At 37.3% G+C, this 24,723-nt stretch overlaps 1 protein-coding gene across 2 annotated transcripts in view; it reads left to right on the top strand.

The window, feature by feature from the left end:
- Nucleotides 1–21,421, top strand: part of sh3bgrl.S (SH3 domain binding glutamate-rich protein like S homeolog) — a 33,287-nt gene extending 11,866 nt beyond the window's left edge. For both annotated transcript variants that reach the window (XM_018233065.2, XM_018233066.2), the window contains exons 2-4: nucleotides 12,926–13,111; nucleotides 15,521–15,601; nucleotides 17,873–21,421. In XM_018233065.2, the coding sequence (XP_018088554.1) occupies nucleotides 12,926–13,111; nucleotides 15,521–15,601; nucleotides 17,873–17,914 (309 nt within the window). In that variant the 3' untranslated portion in view covers nucleotides 17,915–21,421. The remainder of the gene's footprint in view (nucleotides 1–12,925; nucleotides 13,112–15,520; nucleotides 15,602–17,872) is intronic.
- Nucleotides 21,422–24,723: the final 3,302 nt, after the last annotated feature.

Below are 24,723 nucleotides of genomic sequence, written 5' to 3'. Positions count from 1 at the left end.
TTAGCTTAACATTAACGTATATGGGAACTTTGTATAATGCAGGAGAAATCTGAGTCTTTTTGAAAAAAGCGAGAAATAAGCAATATCCTAAATTGCAAGAAATGTGAGAAACATTCTGCAATATTTCTCATACACAATATGTGCAGAAAAAGCACAGATTTCTTTTTAATTTTGATTAATCTTCACCTTACTGCACTGTCCCGGTTTTGATCTAATTTAGCTATTATTTTTAGTGATTTATAGATTTGCATGTTAACCTGGGAATCTTCTTGCCATAAGCTTTATTGGTAGGTTTATCTAAATATAAATTCAGTGAGGCAAGTTTAACTTCGTTAAGAATTCTTTCGGCAGTTCACAAAGAGTTCTGAATATAGAAATGGCATGAGGAAAACTTCTTGCAGAGTCCGGCATGCCTTCATCTGTATATTGTAGCCTTCATTTCCATATAATGTATGAATTACTGAAACATCCATTTTGACACAGTGATTTGTTTACGAATGACCTGGATGTCTAATGTCCTGAAGCAAACCTATACCTCCCAATGTTTTGTTTGTGGAACAGCCACACATTATGAACCCTAAAAGGGGCAGGCTGCATAGGAAAGTGGATGTAATTTGGACAGATCATGGGGGTATGGTCTATTTTTTCCTTTATTTGATCATTCAGATATTTGGAGGTTTGCCAATCTATGGTCATTCCCTAAAATAACACTTGATTTCACATAATCAAGAGTATTTTTTTATACCCTCAGCCCATAATGCAACAACTTTAACATACCTGCAACTTCCATATTCTCCAGAAGCTCCTGCTCCAGATTTGTAGCTCATCTATAATGCAAATGAATATATACTTGTATTATAGGTTTTCTGTGCTCCTCAAAGCATATAAACATCTGGTCCACAGGAAACAACATACCTACAGTAGGTTAATTGTTCATTGTGATCTGACTAATGTAGCATTAAATTATCAGTGTGTAACAGGACCGAGTCAAATACATCTGAAATATCCTATGGTCTCAGTGTTGGTCATTTATATACTGTTCTCAGTTTTGTTGCACAGATATGAGCAGAGAATCAGGTAAGAATCGTAAATAAATGGTTCAGCTACTTGCTTACATAAAACAAGATATGTAGAAGGTTAGAGAACAGGTAACTGCATTTTTCTAAAGATTTCTTAATTTTACTTCATTTTTAATATATGTAAATATATATGTGGGGCTCCTCACAAGAATGTCTATTAGATAATTGTTGCATCTGAGCAATTTGGTCACCACTGCTATAACCTGTTCTGAGATATTTGTCTTTGATCGGGTATCAATTTTCGTGTACTCTGGTAGCAGGGAACTTCCAAAATCCATAGAGGAGTTGCACAAACCATTCATGTCATAAATCAGTGTATTATAGCCAGGATAGATCATTATGATTTATTGGGATATATCTAGTACTTTGGCTTCTGGACATGTTGCATTTGCTTGTGTTGGCTCTAGAGTTTTAGTCACTTATCATCATTCATTTTTGGCTGCATGCATCCACTACTGGGGATTTTTAGTACTGATCTTGTTTCCCTGTAGAGTGCAACCTGATCTTGTGCATGATTCCCATAAATCTCTTAATAGACCACAGACCCCAGATTAACAGGCTAGGGCAGGGTTCAGCAACCTTTACTATCAAAAGAGCCATTTTGCCCCCTCTTCCACTGAAGAAAAATAGTCTGGAGCCGCAAAACATAACACAGTTTATAAACTTTTAAAAGTTTTTTAATTTTACCTGTTACAACAACAGAATGCAACAAACAAATATGCAGTGTGCATGTGTAGGCCTACTTTGAAATAAACTAAACACTGAATAGCCCTATTAAATATTAATGTTCTCATCTGTATAAAGGCGAGGGCTATAGACGTCATTAAAATATGCGTCACATGAACGTCTATAGCCCTTGCACCTGCTGTTTTGAGTGTGTGACCGCGGTAAGGACCATAATGAATCATGTTGCTGCGGCACGGTCTTGCTTGGGATGTCTATACAGGCCTTCTTGAGTGTGCGACAGCGGTAAGCTAACAGTTAGCTTATCACGGTAGCACACTCAAGAAGCCAACAGCAGGTGTGAGGGCTCTATAGACGATGTGACATGCAAAGCCGCAAGACTGAGCCACAGCAAGCAGGATGAAGAGCCGCATGAGGCAAATACTGGACAATAATCCTTTAAAGGACATGTAACCCTCCTCCACAAAAATGTAATCAGTGTACTGCCTCTTTGAAATCTTTAGTTTGTTGTTAAAAGGTTGACAGTAAGGCTGCAGCATCCCCTTACTCACTTAGAAATCCTCCTAACCTCCTCATCCCCCTGCCTCAGAAATTAGCTTTGGCTGTTGACTTATGACCATGCTCAGTTCTTCTCAGCTCAGATTACTAAACACATCCTCCAGTCTAACAGCCAATGAAGAGATAGCGTTGCTGATTCCCATAGAAACTCTGCTCTAGCTGTCTGATCTTATTTTTTTCTCCTAACCACCTCTCCTGAGCTCAGTTTAACCATTTTAGTGCTGAACCCAAATAGAAATTTTTATCAAAGTATGTTGTGTCCGTGTAAACCTGCATTCTGCATTGCATGAACTTTACAGCATACATGTCCTGTTTGCAGATGTCAATGTTACAGATGATGTGTCAGAGGGAAAATGGCTGCCTGGTGAAAGCTGCTATTTGTTTTAGAAAAATGTGATGGCGCTGGCAAATGGAGGGGGTATATGCAGTACAAATGATGTGACTTGGGTGGGGAAGATATGCCCAACTTATAAACATGGTAGGAAAATGTAGGCTTTACATGTCCTTTAAGTGACAGAGATGGTTACCAGGGGTAGAGTCCTGCGCGGCTCCATTTTTTGGAACCCATACCCGCAACCTGCAATCCGTAAATCGGACCCGCAACCCGCATTCTTACCCGCTTGGAACCGCTACCCGACCATAACCGCAAGTACCTTATCCGCGACCCGCTGACCATCAAGAATCAGGAAGTGCTGTCATTGTAAATCGGAAGTGACATCATCGGAAGTAGCCGTGACCCGAAAAAAGGAGTAAATATCGCTATTGCAAAGACCCGCGTCCCGACCTGCAAACCCGCAGAACCGCTGACCCGCATCTTTACCCCCACCCAGAACTTCTACCCTCAACCTGCAAGGTACTGCAGGCTTTTGCATGTAACCCGCAGGTACCCGACCTGCTGCAGGACTCTAATCAAGGGCGTTACTACAGAGGAAGCAAACCCTGCAGTTGCAGGGGGGTCCAGGAGGCATAGGGGCCCCACGATGCCCTAATTCATATACAGTTTCAACAAATATTGGTAAAACAGGTCAACCTCTAGACATTTTGGGGGCCTGAAAAATAATTTGCTGTGGGGCCCAGTAATGTCTAGTAACGCCATTGGTTGCACTTCACTTTTGAAGACCTTGGTGGTGGGATTTAGCTGAATGGTATCTGGGATATACTCACATGTTAAACAGGAAACTGCATATAGTTATAATGATACACTATAACTTGTAAATTGTGCAATATAAAATATATTTTAATTAAACAATAAAGGGATGCCCTGTGCTAACAGTAATGCACTGCTGCTGTTTGATTGAAATTATATTGATGATAAGCCCTGTTACAGAGCATATGCTAAAGTCATTGGGTAAATGTTTAACCTTAACTGAATTGTTCTGCCTTCAGGTGCTGCATATACTATTACAATGAATGGATTTCTATAAACATTCAACCTTTTTTTTCAGTGTTCACGTCAGGATACTGTTAGGCTCACTGCCATAAAAGCTATTCTCCCATCTGCTCTCTGATACATCTGTCCCACCCGTACCGCTGAAATTGTTCATGTAGCAAAATAAAAGGACAGGTCAAGTACCAGTGATGTTTTATATTTCTTGATACACCTTCCATATGTAAAGAAAATTTAATTTTTTCCACCAGATGTCACATTAGTGTGTCATGTGATCTTTGCCTTTGTTCAATGGATTAAAATTACCCATGGCTTTTTAATAGCTTTTGAATATTTCTTGGCCAGGAAACCATTTTATTGCCTTTATTTATACAGCCCTTATTTGAAACTGCACATCAAAGGGCCAGAACTCTGCGGATTAAAGGAATCTCAAAACTGGAGTACTTGTTAAACTTAAACTTTAAATTATAATATAATCTTCAGCACACTGAAATAAGAAGTTTTCTAAATATAATCAATTAAAAATTCTGTACCGTTTCTGAAATAATCAAGTTTATCTTCACTATTCTGCTCTCAGCGTCTGAGTTCACTCTATTAAAATCACTAGACATCATGTTTCTCTACAAGCAGGATTTGTGCAAAAGGCAGTTATTTTGTTAGATTTTGCTTGTACTGGAAGCAGTTATTTGGGTGAGCTCTAATACATCTGCTAGGAAAGGAAGCCCCCCTATAAGATATATTGGATCTAACTGTCAATAAATATCTGACACCAAGCTGCTGCATAAAGACAGAATGAGGAGAAACAGATGCTACGAGAGGGATAGTGAAGATAAACTTGACTATTTTAGAAACAATGCAGAATATTTAATTGATTGTATTTAGAAGTTTCTTATTTCAGTATGCTGAAGCTTATATACATTTTCATTTTTGCGATTGTTCCCCTTTAATGATAAATGTCCGATGCATAAAACTTGTTCTTGCCCTATTTTGCTTGTCAGCATGCTTTTTATTGAGATGGTGCAACTGTAGTCCATCTGCTTTGCATCACCATAGGGCCTGCTTTTCATGGAAAGGTCAGTATGCACACTAGGTACAAGATCAGCTCTGTGCCCATACAAACCAATAGCTTTAGGGCCCTGTGTAGGTTTCTAAAGCTGTGCCGAGTGGTTTAGAGGAAGCAAACCCTGCAGTTCCAAGGGGGCTTGAGATACAGGAGTACCAGGACCGCAGGGTCTGCTTCTGCTATTGTTGTAGAAGTCCCTGCTTGCTCTAGGAGGTAATACTCAAATGGGCAGGAAGGGTTGGGGGTGGGGGCAGGTACGGGTTCCTGTGCATACTGAGCCCCTCCAAAGATTTTTTGGAGGGGTGGTTTTGTGTATGAATGCCAGTGGATGTGCTTACTTACAAACTAGATGTCGTTTGAAAGTTAGCTTCCCTTATGCCTAATTATTAGTAATAACATATAATTTAGGTATGCATGTCTGTCTATTTATATTATCACATGTTTCAACGTGTGATTTTGAATTCTGGGTTGTGCAAGCTATAGCAGACTTGAAGCACATCAGACATAGTTTTTGATATTTCTTCTTTTTCTATTAATTTCTTCCTGCTGTGTTTAAGCAGTAGCTACTTTTACTTACTCTTTCATCATTATTATTATTACTTAACATACCCTCACTAAACGAAAGATGCCCTCCAGTGGAACAGACTTAGGCAACAGATGTGCTCAGCTGGCTTGCATAGAACATGGATCAGAGGTTTGGGTCCACATGTAGATTAATTCTAGTCTTTGGAATGCAAGACCAGACCATAAAACTGGAGGCAGCCAAGATCTCCTGGCTTCCTTCCCAGGGCTAAATTAATTTGCTTTGGCACATACACTGCATATTTTGTGTTGCTGTGCTCCCTGAAAAGGCATCCTCTTATTCGACATTAACCCTGTGACATTTTTCTGAAAGGACAGTTTGGTTTCCATTGTGTTGTTTGTTTCAGGCAGATCATTTATTTGTTGTTTAGTGTCAATTGTTTCCTGATAGTGTTCATAAATCTACGTAACTGGTACATCAGAGCAGCACTATACAACAGTTTTATAACAGTGTTATGAAGGAATGTTTTTTTTGAAAATTTAAATTGTATTTTAAATATTCACAATAATTCTTCCCCTTTTCTGTAAAGTATCTGCATACTGTATATCATGACCTGGATAAATAAATAAATTCTGATAAATATACCTGCATATACTGTACACCGAGTTCTGAAAATAAATTAAAGCAGAATCACAATACAAAAACATTCTTTTTTCTAATTATATTTTCCTTGAGTTGTATCCATAATTAATAGACCATGACATCCAGGTACAATGGTTTAGAAATCTGTAGTCAAAAAGTTAATTATTTTAGGATTTCATTAATATTTTACTAAAATTTATTTGCAAAAAATAACAATTCCCTCATTTTGAAAAGGAAACTTAAATAACCTTGCTGCAAATTGCACATGCAGGGTACCGTATATTTAAATATTCTGTTTATGAGTTCTTCATATTTCCACAGGCATTTTATTGAAAACATATGCTTATAAAAAAGTGTATCAGAGCCTGCATTAAAAATACACATAAAGGGACAATAACTATGTTGCCAAGTAATAATTGCAATATTTTATTCACACATTTCTCTGTATGTGTGTAAACAGTAATGCATACTTGTTTTGGTATACACAATTAAATGTTCATGTATAAATGGTATTTATAATATCAGTATTTTTTAACCATGTGGTTCACCTTTGTCCTTCCTGATTCGGTCTTTCTTGAAGGATTCAGGATTTGTCAGAATCCCAAAAAAGTGGTAAATTATTTAACATTTATTACTGATAATAGGAATATCTGCTAAATAAATGCTGTGTTAAGGTTATTGAAAGTTCTGCTGGAGGAGCAAACATACCACGGATCGATCCTCTTCAGGCTTCTTCTTTCTTAAAATTTCCAGGGGCAGATGCATGCGCAGTAGTTTAATGTATTTACCTGCAAATTAACTTCCCGTTATATTTTAGGAAAGTTTTTGACTAATGTTGATAGAGGGTGTATTCATTGTTTCTGGATGCTATTAAATATTTGAATTAATGCAAATGCTTTAATGCTTAAATGATTAACAAATATATATAATATGTATAAATTTAAAAAAATGTGACCCATTTCCCTTTAATATATACAGAGGCATGTTACCCTATTTTTAAAGTGGACCCGTCACCCAAAAACATTATTCAAAATCCTATTTTATCACATTAGTCAAGCAAAATGAACTTTAATTACACTATATAAATTATTTGAATCTTGTTTCCTTCAATCTGGGAATTCATAATCATAGCAAGCAGGCAGGAGCCATTTTGTGGACACTGTTATTAAGACAAGCCTTGCATCATCTCAGAATCTTGTTTGTGCACCAGAATGGGGGACCTGAAGTCCATCCCCATGCCCTGGTTACACAATTAAATCGAAGAGAACGGGGGAATGTGGGGAGAGCAGTGACATCTAGGAAGTGCTGAATGGAAAGTGAAAGCAATTGTCTGCCCCGCCTCTATGCCTAGGCATAGAGGCCGGGCAGACAATATTTGATTGACAGCTGAGATTTTTAAATGAGTTTACAACAGCTATTTGTGTCTGGGTGACGGGTCCACTTTAAAGGGATACTGTCATGGGAAAAAAAGTTTTTCTCAAAATGAATCAGTTAATAGTGCTGCTGCTCCAGCAGAATCCTGCACTGAAATCCATTTCTCAAAAGAGCAAACAGATTTTTTTATATTCAATTTTGAAATCTGACATGGGGCTAGACATATTGTCAATTTCCCAGCTGCCCCAAGTCATGTGACTTGTGCTCTGATAAACTTCAATCACTCTTTACTGCTGTACTGCAAGTTGGAGTGATATCACCCCTCCCTTTTCCCCCCCAGCAGCCAAACAAAAAACAATGGGAAGGTAACCAGACAACAGCTCCCTAACACAAGATAACAGCTGCCTGGTAGATCTAAGAACAACACTCACTAGTAAAAACCCATGTCTCACTGAGACACATTCAGTTACATTGAGAAGGAAAAACAGCAGCCTGCAAGAAAGCATTTCTCTCCTAAAGTGCAGGCACAAGTCACATGACCAGGGGCAGCTGGGAAATTGACAAAATGTCTAACCCCATGTCAGATTTCAAAATTGAATATAAAAAAATCTGGATTTCAGTGCAGAATTCTGCTGGAATAGCACTATTAACTGATGTGTTTTCCGATGACAGGATCCCTTTAACCTACTTTGTCTCCCAATTCACCCAGTCACCCATGGTAATAGGAAAGTCTCCAATTGCCACAATATACTCTTCACCTCCGAGCTGAAACAGGCCTAAAGGCACCCAAAAATTCATCTAATACAGGCAACACTTGGCAGGGCTTGTGCAAGATCAGTGGGTGGGATCCTTGGATAAACAGTTGTTTATCATAACCTTTTTGGAGACTTTTCATAACCTTTTTGGAGACTTTCCTTAGATATAAAAAGTTATCCTCAATATCACTCATTCCTAACCCAGTGGGTGGGGGGGCATAAGTGCTGGAGAGGTGCCCCCTTAGTGCTCATTCTGGAGGCACTTATACCCCCTATGGGTTATTTATGCACATATTTTTCACCCGCAGCACAGTTGTTGTAGAGAGCAGCACCTAAGGACAGAGCCTTATCATTGATCCAGCCAGCCAAGGGGGGAATGGAAACTGAAACACCAGTAGTTATGTCTCTGATGTAGTCGGTGCTGGATCCAAAGGCTGTGCCATAGGTCTCTGTGCTCCATAATGGAGAGGCTATTTGCAGAAAGATGAGCACAAAGAGATGCCTGATTGTGACATGTTGTGTGCACTCTGCATGCTGTATATGGTTTTGCAAAGGAGGCCTCAACTGTAGCTAAAACACCCAGGCAAGTCAGCCAGAAACATACTGTATAGATCCATTAGGAAGACACAACAGGCATGAAACGAAACCTGTATGAAATTGTTGTTCTCTTTTTCTGTGCTCTGCGAATCACATGCAGAAACCTTTCAGAGAAGCTGATTTAGAGGTTGAACTACCACCCAGCAGAGTAGCTTAACTACTTCTCCATATTTGGTGCTACTTTGCCTGGCTGTTTGCCTCAGGAAAAGCTGATACTGGGGGAGGGGATGTACATTGCCGTACATGGGAAAGGCTTCTTTTGTAGTTTTGTTTCTAGTGAATTAGATCAAGCTTCTCTCAAAGAACTTTCTTCTTTAAAAATGCATATATCTGCATTATTCCCAAAAGAGTGTAAACCTTTAAATATAACTGTTCTTTTGTTTTGCAACACTAGCAACAAACTTGTTTTTTTCCCCTAACTGTTACAATTAGTCCTATGTCATTATAAAACATCACATTTACAGGGGAGATCCTGGGGTTGCCCTGATGCCACCCCTCCTGCTCTGAACTTAAAACTTTAGCTTTGGAGCAGGTCAAAAGGGGGGAGGGGGTGCATTGCTAGTGCAATGAGTGCTATACTGGTTTAAAAAAAACGGAAATTCTCACCTTGCTTCATGGCAGGAGGGGCCCTGGATATTTATTATGTTAGAACAGTTAAAGGAACAATTCCGTTTAAAAATAAAAACTGGGTAAATAGGCTGTGCAAAATAAAAAAAGTCTAATATAGTTAGTTAGGCAGAAATGTAATGTATAAAGGCTGGTGTAACTGGGTGTGTAACATAATAGCCAGAACACTACTTCCTCTGAGTTAGTCAGTGACTTGAAGGGGGGCCACATGGGACATAACTGTTCAGTGAGTTTGTAATTGATCCTCAGCATACAGCTCCCTGGTACAAACATTGGTGGCGTGCTTATGGGATTTATGCCATGCATCATATTAATTTGCTAGTTTTGAAGATGACATTACTGTAACATATCAGATCTGCTTGTTAAAGGGGTGTTTCACCTTTAAAGGAACAGTTCAGTGTAAAAATAAACACTGGCCCACTTTATGATTTGTGTTATTGTTAATGCAAAAATAAAAGCTTTAAAAAATAAATAAATAAACACTGGGTAAGTAGATAGGCTGTGCAAAATAAAAAAATTCTCACCTTGCTTCATGGCAGGAGGGGCCCTGGATATTTATTATATTAGAACAGTTAAAAAATGTTTCTAATATAGTTAGTTAGCCAAAAAAGTAATGTATAAAGACTGGAGTGACTGGACGTGTAACATAATAGCCAGAACACTACTTCCTGCTCAGTGACTATAAGGGGGCCACATGGGACATATCTGTTCAGTGAGTTTGCAATTGATCCTCAGCATTCAGCTCAGATTCAAAAGCAAACTGTTATGGCCCATGTGCCCCCCAATCAAGCCACTGATTTAATTTTTAATTTTTATACTGAACAATTCGTTAAGTTAACTTTTAGTATGCTATAGAATGGCTAATTCTAAGCAACTTTTCAACTGGCCTTCATTTTTTTTTTATAGTTTTTGAATTTTTTGTCTTGTCACTCTTTCCAGCTTTCAGGTGAGGGTCACTGACCCCATCTAAAAAACAAGTGCTCTATACTGCTCCATATTTTTTGTTATTGCTACATTTTTCCTCTTTCTATTCAGGCTCTCGTATTCATACTCCAGTCTCTTCATCAATGCATGGTTGCTAAGGTAAATTGGACCCTAGCAACCAGATTGCTGAAATTGCAAACTGCAGAACTGTTGAATAAAAAGCTAAATAGCTCAAAAGCCACAAATAATAAAAACATTAAACCAATTGCAAATAATCTCAGAATATCAGTCTCTAATTCATACGAAAAGTTTAAAGTTTAATTTAAAGGTGAACAACCCCTTTAATTCTTTAAAGTGCCAACGGTTTATGATATATTGGATGAGTCTTCTAAATAACATCTGTATAGGTTTTAAAATAAAATAAGGAATGCATCTGGAGCTAGAATATTTTATGTCATGCAGTGTTCTGTTTCTACAGACCACATGCATTAATCCACATCAGTATCCTACCAGTTACCTTTTAATGTCTTTCCGAGGCAATAGAATGATTTAAATTATTTTAGTAAACATTTTCAATTATTGATAATTATCCAGATAGGTATATAATGTTTTAAAGTCACTCTATTTCAGGTGGGCAAAAATATCAGGATCAGAGAAATGTTCATTTAACTTTGAGCATTCACATTCAGTTGCAGCTTTATGTGAACCATGTGCTACACACCAGTTATTTATTTGGTTTGATAATCTCCTGTGTGCTTTAAAAATGTTATTGCAATGTACCATAGACAACCCAATAGTGTGATTTGAACTGAACAAGTGAGGAGTAATATAGCAGCATGTTGTGTTCTGGACCAATTAAAGGGTATTGCCTCATTATGAATGGCCCAGAAATGTAATCACAGAGACTATATTCACCTAGAACAATATAAAAACATTGTTTATAAAGACCCCTGCCTCAAAATATGTTGACAGTTATAAACTTGATTTGAATCGCTCTTATATAGTGCTAAGCAAATGCAGTATTGTTTTAAACATCAACATGCATGTCCTTTATGTAGGGCAGACACAAACAAAGGCCTTATTAAGAAAAAGAAATGTTAACTCCCACTGGTGAGACATTTATAATACTATTATTATTATACCCACAGGCAAGTAACAAAATATCACTTTGTTTAGTCTTTCCACAGAGCCTATAAAGCCGAGAGACCTACAGATCTCTGGTTTATACCCATTTAGGGTCTAATGGAAACAGCAATAATGTTAGTTGTTATTTTAGCAACAGTGATAAATCACTTGTGGAAGTCTCTAGGTTTCTCTGTGCAAATATTAACAAAAATTATTCTCAAATAAACACCTTTTTGGTCAGCAACTAAAGGATTTTCTCATTTGCACCCAGGGAGGAAAATGTTAGATTTTTTCTAAACCATTAGTGAAAAAATATCTAAATTTGAATTACATTTGCCTGGATGATTCTTGAGGTTGTAGTTTTTAAAAGATACTTGTTTACATTAAAATAAACAAATGACTACTTTACATTTCCTACTACCACTTTCTCCTGGAAATCTTGGTATTTTTTCCCTGTATTGTGATGCTCTCTTGACAGTTAGGCCCTTTAACTTTTGTTATAGCAAAGTCAGAACTACTGGTCAGGAAGTACTATTCAAGCAACTGTTTGAACAACTGCTAAGGGCCTTTCAGAAAGATATACATAGTTACAGCTATGATTAAGATTCCTCACTGACCTTTTTGGCAATGCTTTCTTCCATTTAACTTATGAAATGTCCTGTAATTTCTTTGCATATTTATTTTCCAAGCATTCTTTCTGATTCATTTGTTCTTAATTCTATCTATCTTGACAATACACTGTACATAAAAATATGTTGGTTTTCATAATTACTTATATAATTAAGACACCCATAAATATTTGTTTTATGCAAAAAAAAGAACAGGTATTAGGCGGGAGACTTCACTGTTCTGAAAACATAACCATGCCCTAACTTAATTGTTAACATATACTGTATTAAAGCGCTTGGATTTAAAGGAAAACTATACCCCTCAAACAATGTAGTTCTCTATAAAGATATATTGCTTAAAACAGCTCATATGCAAAAAGCCTGCTTCGTGTAAATAAACCATTTTCATAATAATATACTTTTTAAGTAGTATGTGCCATTGGGTTATCATCAATAAAAAATTGCTATTTTAAAAAATAAGGACAGCCCCCTGGGATTGTATGATTCACGGTACACACAAACAAATCATACATTAGGTCAAATGAGACAATTAACAGACAGAGTTCTGTCTTTTGCTTCCACACTTCTTCCTGTTACAGTTAGAGCTGCAGTATTTCTGGTCAGGTGATCTCTGAGGCAGCACAGAATGATGGTTCAAGGCAAGAGATATAAAAGGGCAATATATACTTAAATATATATTCCAGTTTGGTAAGATTTTTTAATATGCCACTTGTTGCTCAAGTATTCATTTTGGGGTATAGTTTTCCTTTAACGGTATACTGTATACAGTAGCTATGTTTTTATATGGGCTAATAAGGTACAGCTGGTCCAAAGGATTTTCTTGTTTCACTAAAATAATAGGCTGCAAGTTACCACTTTTGATAAACAAATGGAAATGTTCTTCTTGACAAGTAATGAAATCATTTATTTAAAATACTTAGCAAGATTTGAAGTGTGTTTTTGTGTTTTCTTTTTTTAGATTAAGAAGAAACAGCAAGATGTCCTAGGGTTTTTACATGCTGTTAAAATTGAATATGAAGAAAAAGATATTGCAACCAATGAAGAGAATCGAAAGTGGATGAGAGAGAATGTTCCTGAGGATTGCCGACCAACAAATGGTATCCCACTACCTCCTCAGATCTTCAATAAAAGCCAATATTGTGGGGTAAGGTGCTAAAAAACTTGGAGTTGATTCTAAAGACACACCAAGTCAGTACGTTTTGCATTCAGCTAAATACTGAACGCTCCAAAAAAACCTTCCAAATCGAATTGGAATCCTAATTGGATGAAAATAAATACCAGGAGCTGCAAAATTATGATTTTTATAGAGTTCGATTTAGTTTAGGGAACTGTCACAAAATTTAGAGTATAATATGAGTTTCATCTCGTGGAAACACAATAACTATAATAAATATTAAAATATTGTTGTTTCTCTATTTTTCACTATGCCCTTCTAAGACATCTGTTTCTGTTCATGTAGGAGTAAGACAGGGGTGTCCAAACTTTTTTGGAGGGCCAGATTTGGTGAGGTGAAAATGTGTGGGGGCCAACCATTCAGCCTGACATTCTTTGAACGTAGTGACGTACTGTTGAAGGTGTAAGCAATAAACACGTACTGGTACATAGTGACGCGACATTCTCGCATACTTCTTTAGTTTTTACTGTACTGGCACATCAGTATGTCTATTGCACCTTCAGCCCTAAAGAAGAATGCGAGAGCGGTGCAGCACTACGTGCCAGTACGTGTCTATTGCTAACACCTTCAGCACATACGCAGCAGGATAGACCAAGTGGCAGATCATGTGCCAAAATATTACTGCTATGGCTACACAATTCCCGATCACATTATTATTAATTTCATGATGGAGGGTGCGGGTCGGTGTAAATTTGAAAACGGGCCGCAATTGGCCCGCGGACCGGTCTTTGGATATGCTTGGACTAAGATTTTGATTGACAGGTCAAATACAATGGTTTATTCCATTTGCCTGGACAATGTATTAGAGCTAGCTTTTTTTTTTCTTAACTGACACAAGCTACAAGAGAGACAGATTGCTGAGAGTCGGATAATGAAGAGCAATTTAAATATTTCAGAAATGCTACAGAATTTTTAATTGTATTTAAAACGTTTCTTATTCTCCTTAGATGAAGCTTATATTACATTTTTATTTTCACTTAAAAATTGCTGGGATTTGGCTGAATCGACTCCTTGATTCAGTACCTCCCTATCTATTTCGTTGTAGATGTGATTAGTTCTATGCTGAATTAACGGTGTCATCTCTGGGAGTTAATGAAAGGACTTGGAGACACATGTCAGGTGTGGCGGAGTGTGTTTTGCTATTTGAACATTGGGAATTGCTGTGACACTATGCCACAGAACCCATGCAGCACCATTATACCAGATACATGGATGTCCATGAGTAGCAACGACTTCGCAAGCAACGTTCTAAGCTTGCATCTTTGATCAAGTGTATTACAACATTTACCACAGTTTATAAACATTTTATAAAATAAAATTTTACACTAATAATAACCGGCACAGATCAGGAAATAAAATAACAGAAAATGCCACCATTTGCACATGCTAGAATTGGGGTATTATCTGTGCGGGGCCAGGCGGGTCAGGGCAGCACAGCCCTTCCTCTGTTTTGTGGTCTCCAAGTGGCTGCTCTCCCTACTTTCTTGGTTCTGCAACCTCAATCTGTAGAACATGCTAGGGACCATTCCTGGCCCCAGGGGGTGCCAGTGCAAGAGGACTAAGGGGCGCAAGAATAGGCAGTGGAAGGAATCCACAGATGCCTGTGGATGTTTGCACACTGCCCCACAAAGTGGGAAAAGTGCAAAAAAATGACTGATTGAGAGGGTTTTTTGCACTTTGCACACTGTGTGGGGCATTAGGAATAACTCCTGCTGTCTTTGGTAGATCACCTATGTTAATACGCAGCATCAGAAAACATTTATAACTCTTGTGGTCCTGGGCATTTTCACCCTTTCCTTGCAGCAGGAAAACAAACACTTTTGGTGACTTTGATATTTCTCCTTAAAACATAACATTTATTTAGATATTAAAAGTAATTTTAAAATGTAGTTATTAAAAGAGACATATCTAAAACCACTTAAAAATGAATAACCACATCCAGTAAACAGCACAGGACTTCTTTAATATTATCTTTGTTTATTTTAAATGCCCAGCCCTTTTAGTGTAGCTTCAATCTTTATAAACATTCAGTAACAAAATACAAAAATGTATTCCTTTATACAAACATTTTTTCCTTTGAGCAAAATCTGGAGACTGTTTAGCAACCACATCCGCCAGTGGAGGAAAGATTGCAAATTTTATAGCCTGTGCCAGCACACAGTGTATGTATTAAAACTTCTTACTGAAAAAAAAAAGTTTTTATTCTTGTACCAAAAGAGTGCACCACCGCCATAAAAGTGCTATATTCTGAGATTGCTATGAACCATGCAGTCTCCTACTTTAGTATTTCTACAATGGGATGTAAAATGTTGCATCCATAAAGACTGGTGTTTACATACAGAGTTCACTCATATCCTTTACATTGTTTTCTATAAACAGGATTATGATGCCTTCTTTGAAGCACGAGAGAATAATGTAGTCTATGCTTTCCTTGGGTTGACAGCCCCACCTGGTTCAAAGGTAATACAATTAGTATTCTGTTTCACTGTACATTCTGTTTTGCTTTTTGCAAATCTATCTGGCTATCACTTTGTGTTTTACTTACGTTGTATACATGCAAAAGCACCTTATCTGTGTCCATGAATGCTCATTACCTGGTGAGTTTGTTTCCATTGTCCTTTATGCAAAATATATCAATTATAATTTCTGGCACTTAGCCATAAAAGACACACAAAAGACCAAATGCATGTGATTTTTTGTGTGAGAAAACATGTTATAACTTAAAAACAAAGAATATAATAGCAAATAGGAACTCAACTGGCATGTGGATTCCATAACTGAGAAATGTTAGAATCTTCGTTCAGCTGTTTAATGAGTATAATTATAATGTGTTTCTTGAATAATCTGTGTTTTTTTTTTTTAACAAAATTGGGCGCCTACACTTCTGGTACAGTTCTACCGCCTGTTCTATACTACTTTAAAAGGGTTGTTCATCTTCCAAACATTTTTTTCAGTTGAGTTGTTTTCAGATAGTTCAACATTAACAAAGACTTATTTTTTCAATTGCTTTCTATCTTTTATTTTCTACAGTTTTCCCAAAATTTAAGTTTAAAGTTGAATGTTCCTGTCTCTAGTGTTTCAATCTGGCAGCTCACTGATCCCGGAGCAGATTCTAAACTGTACAATTTGCTACATTTAGTTGATACAATTAGTTGATACATTTCCTAGCAGCAAATGTGGAATATTAGAAACTATTGTATCAATTCTAACAGCTGCCTTTAATATAAACTCAGGGGATCTGCTCAGCAGTGAAAAAGGTAACAAATGTATCAACTAAATGTATTAATTTAGAACAGTTAGAGGGTCAGTGCCCCCCCCAAGCTGCTTAAGAAGGTGGAAAATTAAACTACAGTTCAACTTTCAACCGTCACAAATAGAAAATTGAAAGTAATTGGATTTTTTTTTTTATTTCTGGTTATCTATCTGAAACCAATTGAACTGAAAAAAGTGCTTGAAGGCCCCCTTAAAAGTAATTATCTGCACCTTTGGTTTAGATTATGCAGTCCAAGAATTCCACTAGTTGGCTTCATCCTTTTCATCTGATCACTAGGTTTATTTCACTATATTCTTCATCATTGGCATTACTAAACAGTAAGGCACTCAGAGCGCTTCGTTTTCTGAAGTCGCCCATAATTGCCTCACTAGGAAAATTCGGGCGACTATGGAAATCAAAGTGCTCTGAGTGCCTGCCCCCAGGAGATTTTCATTTTAGCCAGCGGAAGGCAGGGGAAGGCAGATCGGGTAGATTAGATACAAGACATACCAGCACAACATGGATAATTCTAGCAGGATTTGACCTTGCTCGTTTATTTGCGGATGCAACGTTTCGGGGCGTGACCACTTTCTCAAGCATGTTTGAGAAAGGGGTCACGCCCCGAAACGTTGCATCCGCAAATAAACGAGCAAGGTCAAATCCTGCTAGAATTATCCATGTTGTGCTGGTGTGTCTTGTATCTACACTGCTTTCGAGGTTGTCCAATTCCTCTAAACATCTAGCACCTGGAACTCGTGTGACTTCGGACGGCTAGGGTGTGCGAGTGTAAGTTTTTCTTTTTTGTAAGATCGGGTAGATTAGTCACCCTGAAGAAGAGGCGACTAATCTCCCCGAATCTGCCCGTGTGCCCCGACCCTTAGAATTAAATAATGTATCCTGTAGCATCAGCTTATATTACAGGGAAGCCTCATTTTCTGCTTGATTTATTTTGACGACCCCTAAGCTTAGCTTCTCAACAGCTGCTCAATCAAAACTGAGTTTGTGTGTATTGCAGACACTCTTAATAAAATCCAAGATGGTAAACTCCCATGACAACTTTGAAGGCCTGGATCATTACAATTATAGAGATGCTGAAGCTTTAGGCTAGTTCAATATATAAAATCAGGCCTGGATTTGTGGAGAGGCCACAAAGGCCTGGGCCTAGGACGGCAAAAAGTGAGGGGCAGCATGCTGCCCAGCAGCTTTCTGTGGAGCACTGGGGATGCACAGCTCCCCAGTGCTCCTGCGCTTGTTTGTGTGTGCTTGCGAGGAGGGGGCTGTGCCGGCACTAGGACTGCGCGGCCTTGGGGCGATAGGACCACGCAAAAAGGGGCGCCCGAAAAGGAAATCCGGCACTGTATAAAATATGGCATTTTTAGCCATATTAATTTTTAGGGTATATTTCTTTTTTCATTCTGCAGTGCATAAGGTATTATTATGTGTAACACATAAACCCTTTTTTTTTTTGTTTTTTGCAGGAAGCTGAGGCTTTGGCAAAGCAGAATGCAGAATCATCATAACCTGAATGATGAAGAACCAAACCAAAAGTTCCAGAGCTTTTCCAAGCCTCCAAAATGCGCTTTCAGCTAAACAAAACAATGTATCTCTGCTAAACTTTTAACCCTTAAATGTAACATGGTATTACCGGCTTCTTTGGCAGTGTGGGGGTTGGGTCTGTTCTGCGACTTATGAAGATGCCACTGTATGTGCCAAAAGGAACTCTTGTATTAATAAGGAGACAGGAGGGAAAGGCCATTGTAAGATATGTCATTGGCGGTTTTGTAAACTTAACATAATAGTTGTAAATTATTTGATATCTTGTGCCAACCCTTATTTCTTCCTCAAAAAACTTAGACCTGAGCCAATTTTGTGATTTCCCTTTCAACACAGGAAATGTTGAAATCATTTGCAAGGGTTTCCTAAATTGTGACAGTATAATGTCTGTTAGTGACCAATTTCTTTTTTTTTTTTTTTTACATCTGAAATGTATTTTTGTTATGATAAATCAAAAAGGGGAGGTGGAGAGAAAGACAACATTGGACACAAAGGTGCACTAAAAGTTATTGGTGCAGGGACCATGAACATGGTACTAATTCTGGTTACCATAACAAAGTATATGAATTCTAATTTGGCTAAAAAGTAAAAAGATTTAGCTCCAGAACAGCGGTGTGCTGGAGCATGCACAATGGAGAGATCCAAGTCAAATTATTTCCCATAATCCTGAAAACCAAATCAATCAATTTTTTTTTTTGTTTCAACTTAAACAGACCTCCAGTAGAATTCTTTGGTGTTCCTGTTATCAAACTGTAGCGTGAGCATTATTCATTAATGAATTAGTCATAAAATGGGCTGATGTTGTGCCTGTATGGTTTTTTTTTTTGGCTTCCACACAAGAGTTTGCAGACAGGACGCCATAACTGTATGTAGAACTTTTGCTGCACTATATTAGTTCTTCATATTCAGCTTGCCCTCTGCCCATAGTTTGGGGACCTCTACATTTGAGTCTACAATCCCATCATATTTAGCCAGCAGTCCTTATGGTTTTTTTTTTTTACTCTTGATGGCATAGGATTGGTAATCATTTACCATATAACTTAATTTAGAATAAATTTACATGGAGAGAGAGAATGGCAAGTGGTTTATTTTAAAAGGTTCCAAAGACCTGTTGTTGTGTCCTAAGGCAAAGTTCCCTTTATGTTGTGTTCTAGTGCACATGATCTATAAGAAGTTAAAAAGGGAACTTTGATCTGATGATTAACTAGTTTTGCTTTCTATTTTCAGACATCAAGTATTTGCCATACTAATCAAACATTTTTATAAACATATATCTCTCGTTGAAAGAAATACATTGTTTTACCAAATGTACCTTTGAAGTTAGTGTCAGGGTTTGACCTGAGTGCAGTTATTAACCCTCAAGCCGTTAGTTCCTCACCTTCCCTTGCTTTGCACAAATCTCTGCTTTACCAGTTTTATAATGAACGATTAACAGAAATAAAAATAGAATACATGCTCTAAGCCTTGCAGGAATGTGCTAAGTACTATAGTCAGACGGCTTTTCTTTTTAATTAACAGAATGCATTATGCTTCTCCAGGTCTCCTTCTAACCCTGAAAATCAGCATAACCCTAAATAGGTGTGTGCACACAATCCTGAAACCGCTGCACCCAATGGGTTGAAATTGCAATTAAGTGAATGTATGTGCTAAATCTGACTGTAGACAAGTTTGGGTTCTAACATGTACTGTATTACAAATAGTTCATTTAATCTAAAAGTAGGGGGTTGAAGTTTTTTTTTAAAGAGACAGTACTTCGACTATCGAATAGTCGAACGATTTTTACTACGAATCCTTCGATTCAAAGTCGTAGTCGAAGGTCAAAGTAGCCCATTCGATGGTCGAAGTAACCCAAAAAATACTTCGAAATTCGAAGTTTTTTTACTTCGAATCCTTCACTCTAATTTAGTGAATCGGCCCCCAAGTGTAGCAATAGCGTTAGTTTGCTTACATTTTATTTTTAATATTCAAGGACATTTACTTAAATAATATTACTTTTTATATAATGTTTCGCTGTGAATCAATCAAGATGCTTCTTATATTCAATCAATACCATTTAGCATCAGACCTTGGGCACAAAGTCACTGTATAATAATTTAAGCAATTTTACTGTTTCCAAATATAAGAGATATCAGATTCAACTCTGCTCATTTTTTCCAAAAAAGAAAAATAATATTTGAAAGTACAAGTAAGTTATAATTCCTCTTTTATGGTACTTAATTTAGGAAAGGCGGATGCAGACTTTATTGCAGGTGTACATCAAGAACTTATGGAGAGCAGTGATGGCTTTTGTGGCCCTGGAAGATAATGTGCCTTGTGTATATTTTCTAAAAGTCCAACTCTGCAAAATATACTAAAGTAGAAGACATTTTGAGGGCTATTTTCTATAGAGCATATTTTTTCTAGTCTTCTAGCCTTTCCACTCAATTCCTCAGCTTTTCTCTGCTCCACTTCTTGTTTATACCCATTCTTTATGACCCGCAGGGGCACATATATTAACACTAGCACAATTGCCTCAGTTCAGTAACCAATACCATTGTATCAGCGTTTAACTTTGATCACTCCTCTGAATGTAGAATATTGAGAGCAACTAGCCAATTGGTTGCTGTAGTTTGCTGCACTGAAACATTTTCACCCAGTGTCGGGAGATGGTATGTTATATTATATTGTGTAAAATGCATGCTGTCAAAAAGAAATGTTCTTCAGGGAGACCATTTGTTCTTCTTGTGCTTTTATTATTGTATTTAGGTTTGATGCAACAGTATCCACTTTTGTCAACACTGGGTTTAATAGGTGCCTTTCAACACCTTCCTTTTAGATGCCATAGAGGAGTAGAATGTGATACCCTACAACAGGGGTCTCCAACCTTTTTATACTCATGAGCCACATTGAAATGTAAAAAGAGTTGTTGGAGAGCAACACAAGCATGAAAATAGTTCCTAGGGGTGCCAAATAAATGCTGTGATTTGATAGCCCCTATGCGGACTGGTATCCTATAGGATTTGGCATTATACCTGGTTTTTATGCAACCAAAACTTGCCATATAAATCCATTTTGTTCTGTGATGGACGAGTGGAAACCACAGTGCTTCTTTAGCTGTATGAAGTCATCAAACAATGAAAAAGAACATGCGTCATTGCATTTTACTGTGTTTTGGAATACCTTTTTTATGTGTGGTTCAAAGAAAAAATTATGTTTCTGCTTTCAAATAAAGAGCTAAGCACTTAAACTTCAAACCCCAGTGTCTTAATTGCAACAAAAACAATCACAGTTTTTTGCTAAACAACATGGTTCACATACTGTATCAAGAATAATTCTTCATCTGTGCAACTTTCTTCTGTTTAAGGCTCTTATTGGGTTGCTATTACTGCTCATATTGTCTCACTAATGCGTTAAGTATGTGTAGAACTGTATCAAGTCTTAAGGGAATTGATTTCTTTTCCAAGATGTCTTCAATAAAGGAATGGTCAAATGCACCTTTTGCTAGTGTTTTCCATCATTTATTGTTTCAGTTTTGAATGTAAATATGAAAACTTTATGGGATAGCTTTGCATTATATACTTACTGTATATAATGCAGTTGGGGAGGCTATATTTGGTGATTTTCATTGCGTATAGGAAAAGTCACGCATGCTATGTATTTTCACTTCCCTAGGAAAATCATTTGACAACAGTAAAATCAGACCGTTCACTATTCAGGAAGAAAATTTAATTTTTCACTGCCATAGTAGTTTGTTAACAGCATGTATTATTTGTAAAAGACAACCCTCAGTCACATATCATGTATATTTTATATAAATGTATGTTCAGGTACGTTGTACTTAAAGCAATGTTGTGCTACTTCTTTTTGCTCCATAGTGTGGTTTCTGAATGCAGTGGTTAAAATTGATGCTTTGCAGATTGGCAAAATATCATCCCATATCGTTACTGTACAGTAAAATCGAGACATGAGTGAGATGCAAAAGGCTTTAGTGGTCATGAGCAACTGTTAAGGGCAGATTTAAAAATCTTTAAAAGGGACCTGTAACCTTAAGAAATAATTCCAAATCCTTTTTTATGATGTTATTCAAAATCCTTTTTTATGATGTTATTCAAGCATAATAAACCACTATAAAAAATTATTTAAATCTTGGTTTTTCTTAGTCTTGGAACTCACAATTAGAGCGAGCAGGCAGGTGCCATTTTGTAGACATTAATAAATAAACAAAAAGTACCCCGGATATATCAAGTCTCGGCTTCTAACTGGTCACTTATAAATTATTGAGCTTATATTCTTATGTGCAACTAACTAACAGGTTAGGTATCTCTATTAGGTATAACACCAATTACCACGCCTAGATTGGTTGATAGTCTATTGGATTATAATGCTTTAAACTATAATAAAAGTGCCGTGCAATAAATAAAAATTCATTACCTCCAATTAATTACAATTCTAATTAGGAATCAATTTCCGCAAGTGTTTATTAAAGAACAATTAATTAATTTCCCTATAAAGTGCAACACGTAATTACTACTGAATTAATTAATAAATTGATCAGCTTCAAATAAACTAAAGTGCAGTGCAATAAATAGTAAATTAATTGTACAAATTGATTAAAAAATCATATTTGTATTTCCAAATGAATTAGCCAAAATTAATTGTGCCGAATATAAAATCAGGATAAATTAATTTAACACTCTACAGTTAATTCATGATATAATAGAAGGAAAATTGAATAAGAAGAGGTGGAGTTGTCTGTCATCTACTACCTCAATTGTTACTATCCCTGGGACACCACAAAGCTGGACAAGGCAGGGTAGCTGGAACTGTGGTCTCAAAGTTTACCTGCCCTAAAGTACTGGAGAGGAACTAGCTAATCCTAAAAAAACAAAAATCCTTGGTCCCTTGGAGTAGCAGCAGAAAGAGAAGGATTTTACTTTGAATTGATGAGCATGTGATCAGTTCAGACACCACCCCAAACTCCCAATTCCGGACTAAGGCACTCACAGATCCCACAGGACAGGCAAGTTTAAAGATCTATGAGTGTCTACCATTCTTTGGTTTCATATTACACAGAACTTAAAGGTGGTGTACAAGTTTGTTGCTCTTGAGCTGGTACTCAACACCTGACAATCTACAAATGTATAGTCATAGACTCTACCAGTTAAATTATTTTTAAATAGAAATATCAATTAAACGTTGGCATTTGATGTGAAGTTAGAAATTAAAGGGTACATCCCTTTTAGCCTTATTAGTTAATAATGGATTACTTCTGTGTTACTATATGGTAGATTTTATGGACCTTCATTCTTCTACTTCTCCATTATTTATGACCCAATACTGTAAGTGGGTAAGGTTCAATAACTGCAGCTGAAACACAGGTTTCTTTATATTTTTTTACTTAATTTTTTACATGTTGATTGAGTCAATAAACCAAGACCATGTTTTATACAGTGGCATATATAGGCAGGAATAGGGGTAAGTTTACAAAACAACAGTCCAAACAATTTCTGATGAAGGGTAGTGATGGGCGCATTTGTCCCGTTTTGCTTCGCCACGAATTTCGCAAAACAGGCAAAAAATTCATGAAAACAGATTTTGACGCTGGCTACAATTCACCGGCATCAAAATGGGCGCCGGTGTCAAAGTTCATGGCGGCGCCCATTAAAGTCAATGGTGTCCGTTAATCACTGCATGAATAATCGTGAATTTTCACTACAAATTTGCAAATTTATTCGCCAGCGGTGACATGCAGAAATTTGTTGTGAATTTGTTGCCCTTCTCTGAACCCTCTGTAATTCAATAATGGCCTGTTTGAGCACTGGAGACCAAACTGTACGGCATATTCTAGATGGGGCCTTACCAGTGCTCTATAAAGTGGAAGAATGACCCCATCCTCCCGTGAATCTATGCCCCTTTTAATACAGCTCAAGACCTTATTTGCCCTTGATGCTGCTGACTGGCATTGCTTGCTACAGCCAAGTTTATTATCTACAAGGACTCCAAGGTACTTTTCCATAATGGATTTGCCTAGTGCAGTCCCATTAAGGGTATAAGTAACTTGGATATTCTTACATCTGAGGTGCATCCTGGATGGAATTAATTGGGCTGGATAGTTTTGTGTCATCTGCAAACACTGATACATTACTTACAATACCCTCCCCTAAGTCATTAATGAGCAAGTTAAATAAAAATGGACCCAATACCGAGCCCTGAGGGACCCCACTAAGAACCTTACTACAAGCAGAGACTGTACTCTGTACACTATCCTGTAGCCAGTTTCCCATGTGCAACGACTTCATTAAGCCCAACAAACCTTAATTTAGTAAGCAGTCGTTTGTGGGGCACGGTATAAAAAGCTTTGGCAAAATCCAAATAGATCACATCTACTGCCCCCCCCCACTGTCTAGCATCTTACTTACCTCATCATAACAAGCAATCAAATTTGTCTGACATGACCTATCCTTATTAAAGCCATGCTGATTGCTGCTCTTAATGCCATTCACTAGGACAACATTTTGAATGTGATCCCTTAACTAGCCTTCAAATATTTTGCCCACCACAGATGTCAAACTTACTGGCCTATAATTGCCTGGCTGAGATCGTAAAAAATCAGAAAATCAGAAATAGGGGCCGGTCTAAAACTGAACTAAGCTCCCTTAATTTAGAGAATGAAATTTTATATATGCATACAACATATTCTGTGCACACCAAAATACATGTGCATTGGCCTGAGTCACGTGCTACGAGCTTGAGAAAAAGCCTGAAACTTTTCAGTTGCAGTTAAGGCAATCATTTT

Source organism: Xenopus laevis, chromosome 8S (genome assembly GCF_017654675.1).
Source record: "Xenopus laevis strain J_2021 chromosome 8S, Xenopus_laevis_v10.1, whole genome shotgun sequence".
Lineage (NCBI taxonomy): Eukaryota > Metazoa > Chordata > Amphibia > Anura > Pipidae > Xenopus > Xenopus laevis.
Note: the sequence above shows the minus strand (reverse complement) of the source record. Positions and strands in the feature narration are given on the sequence as shown.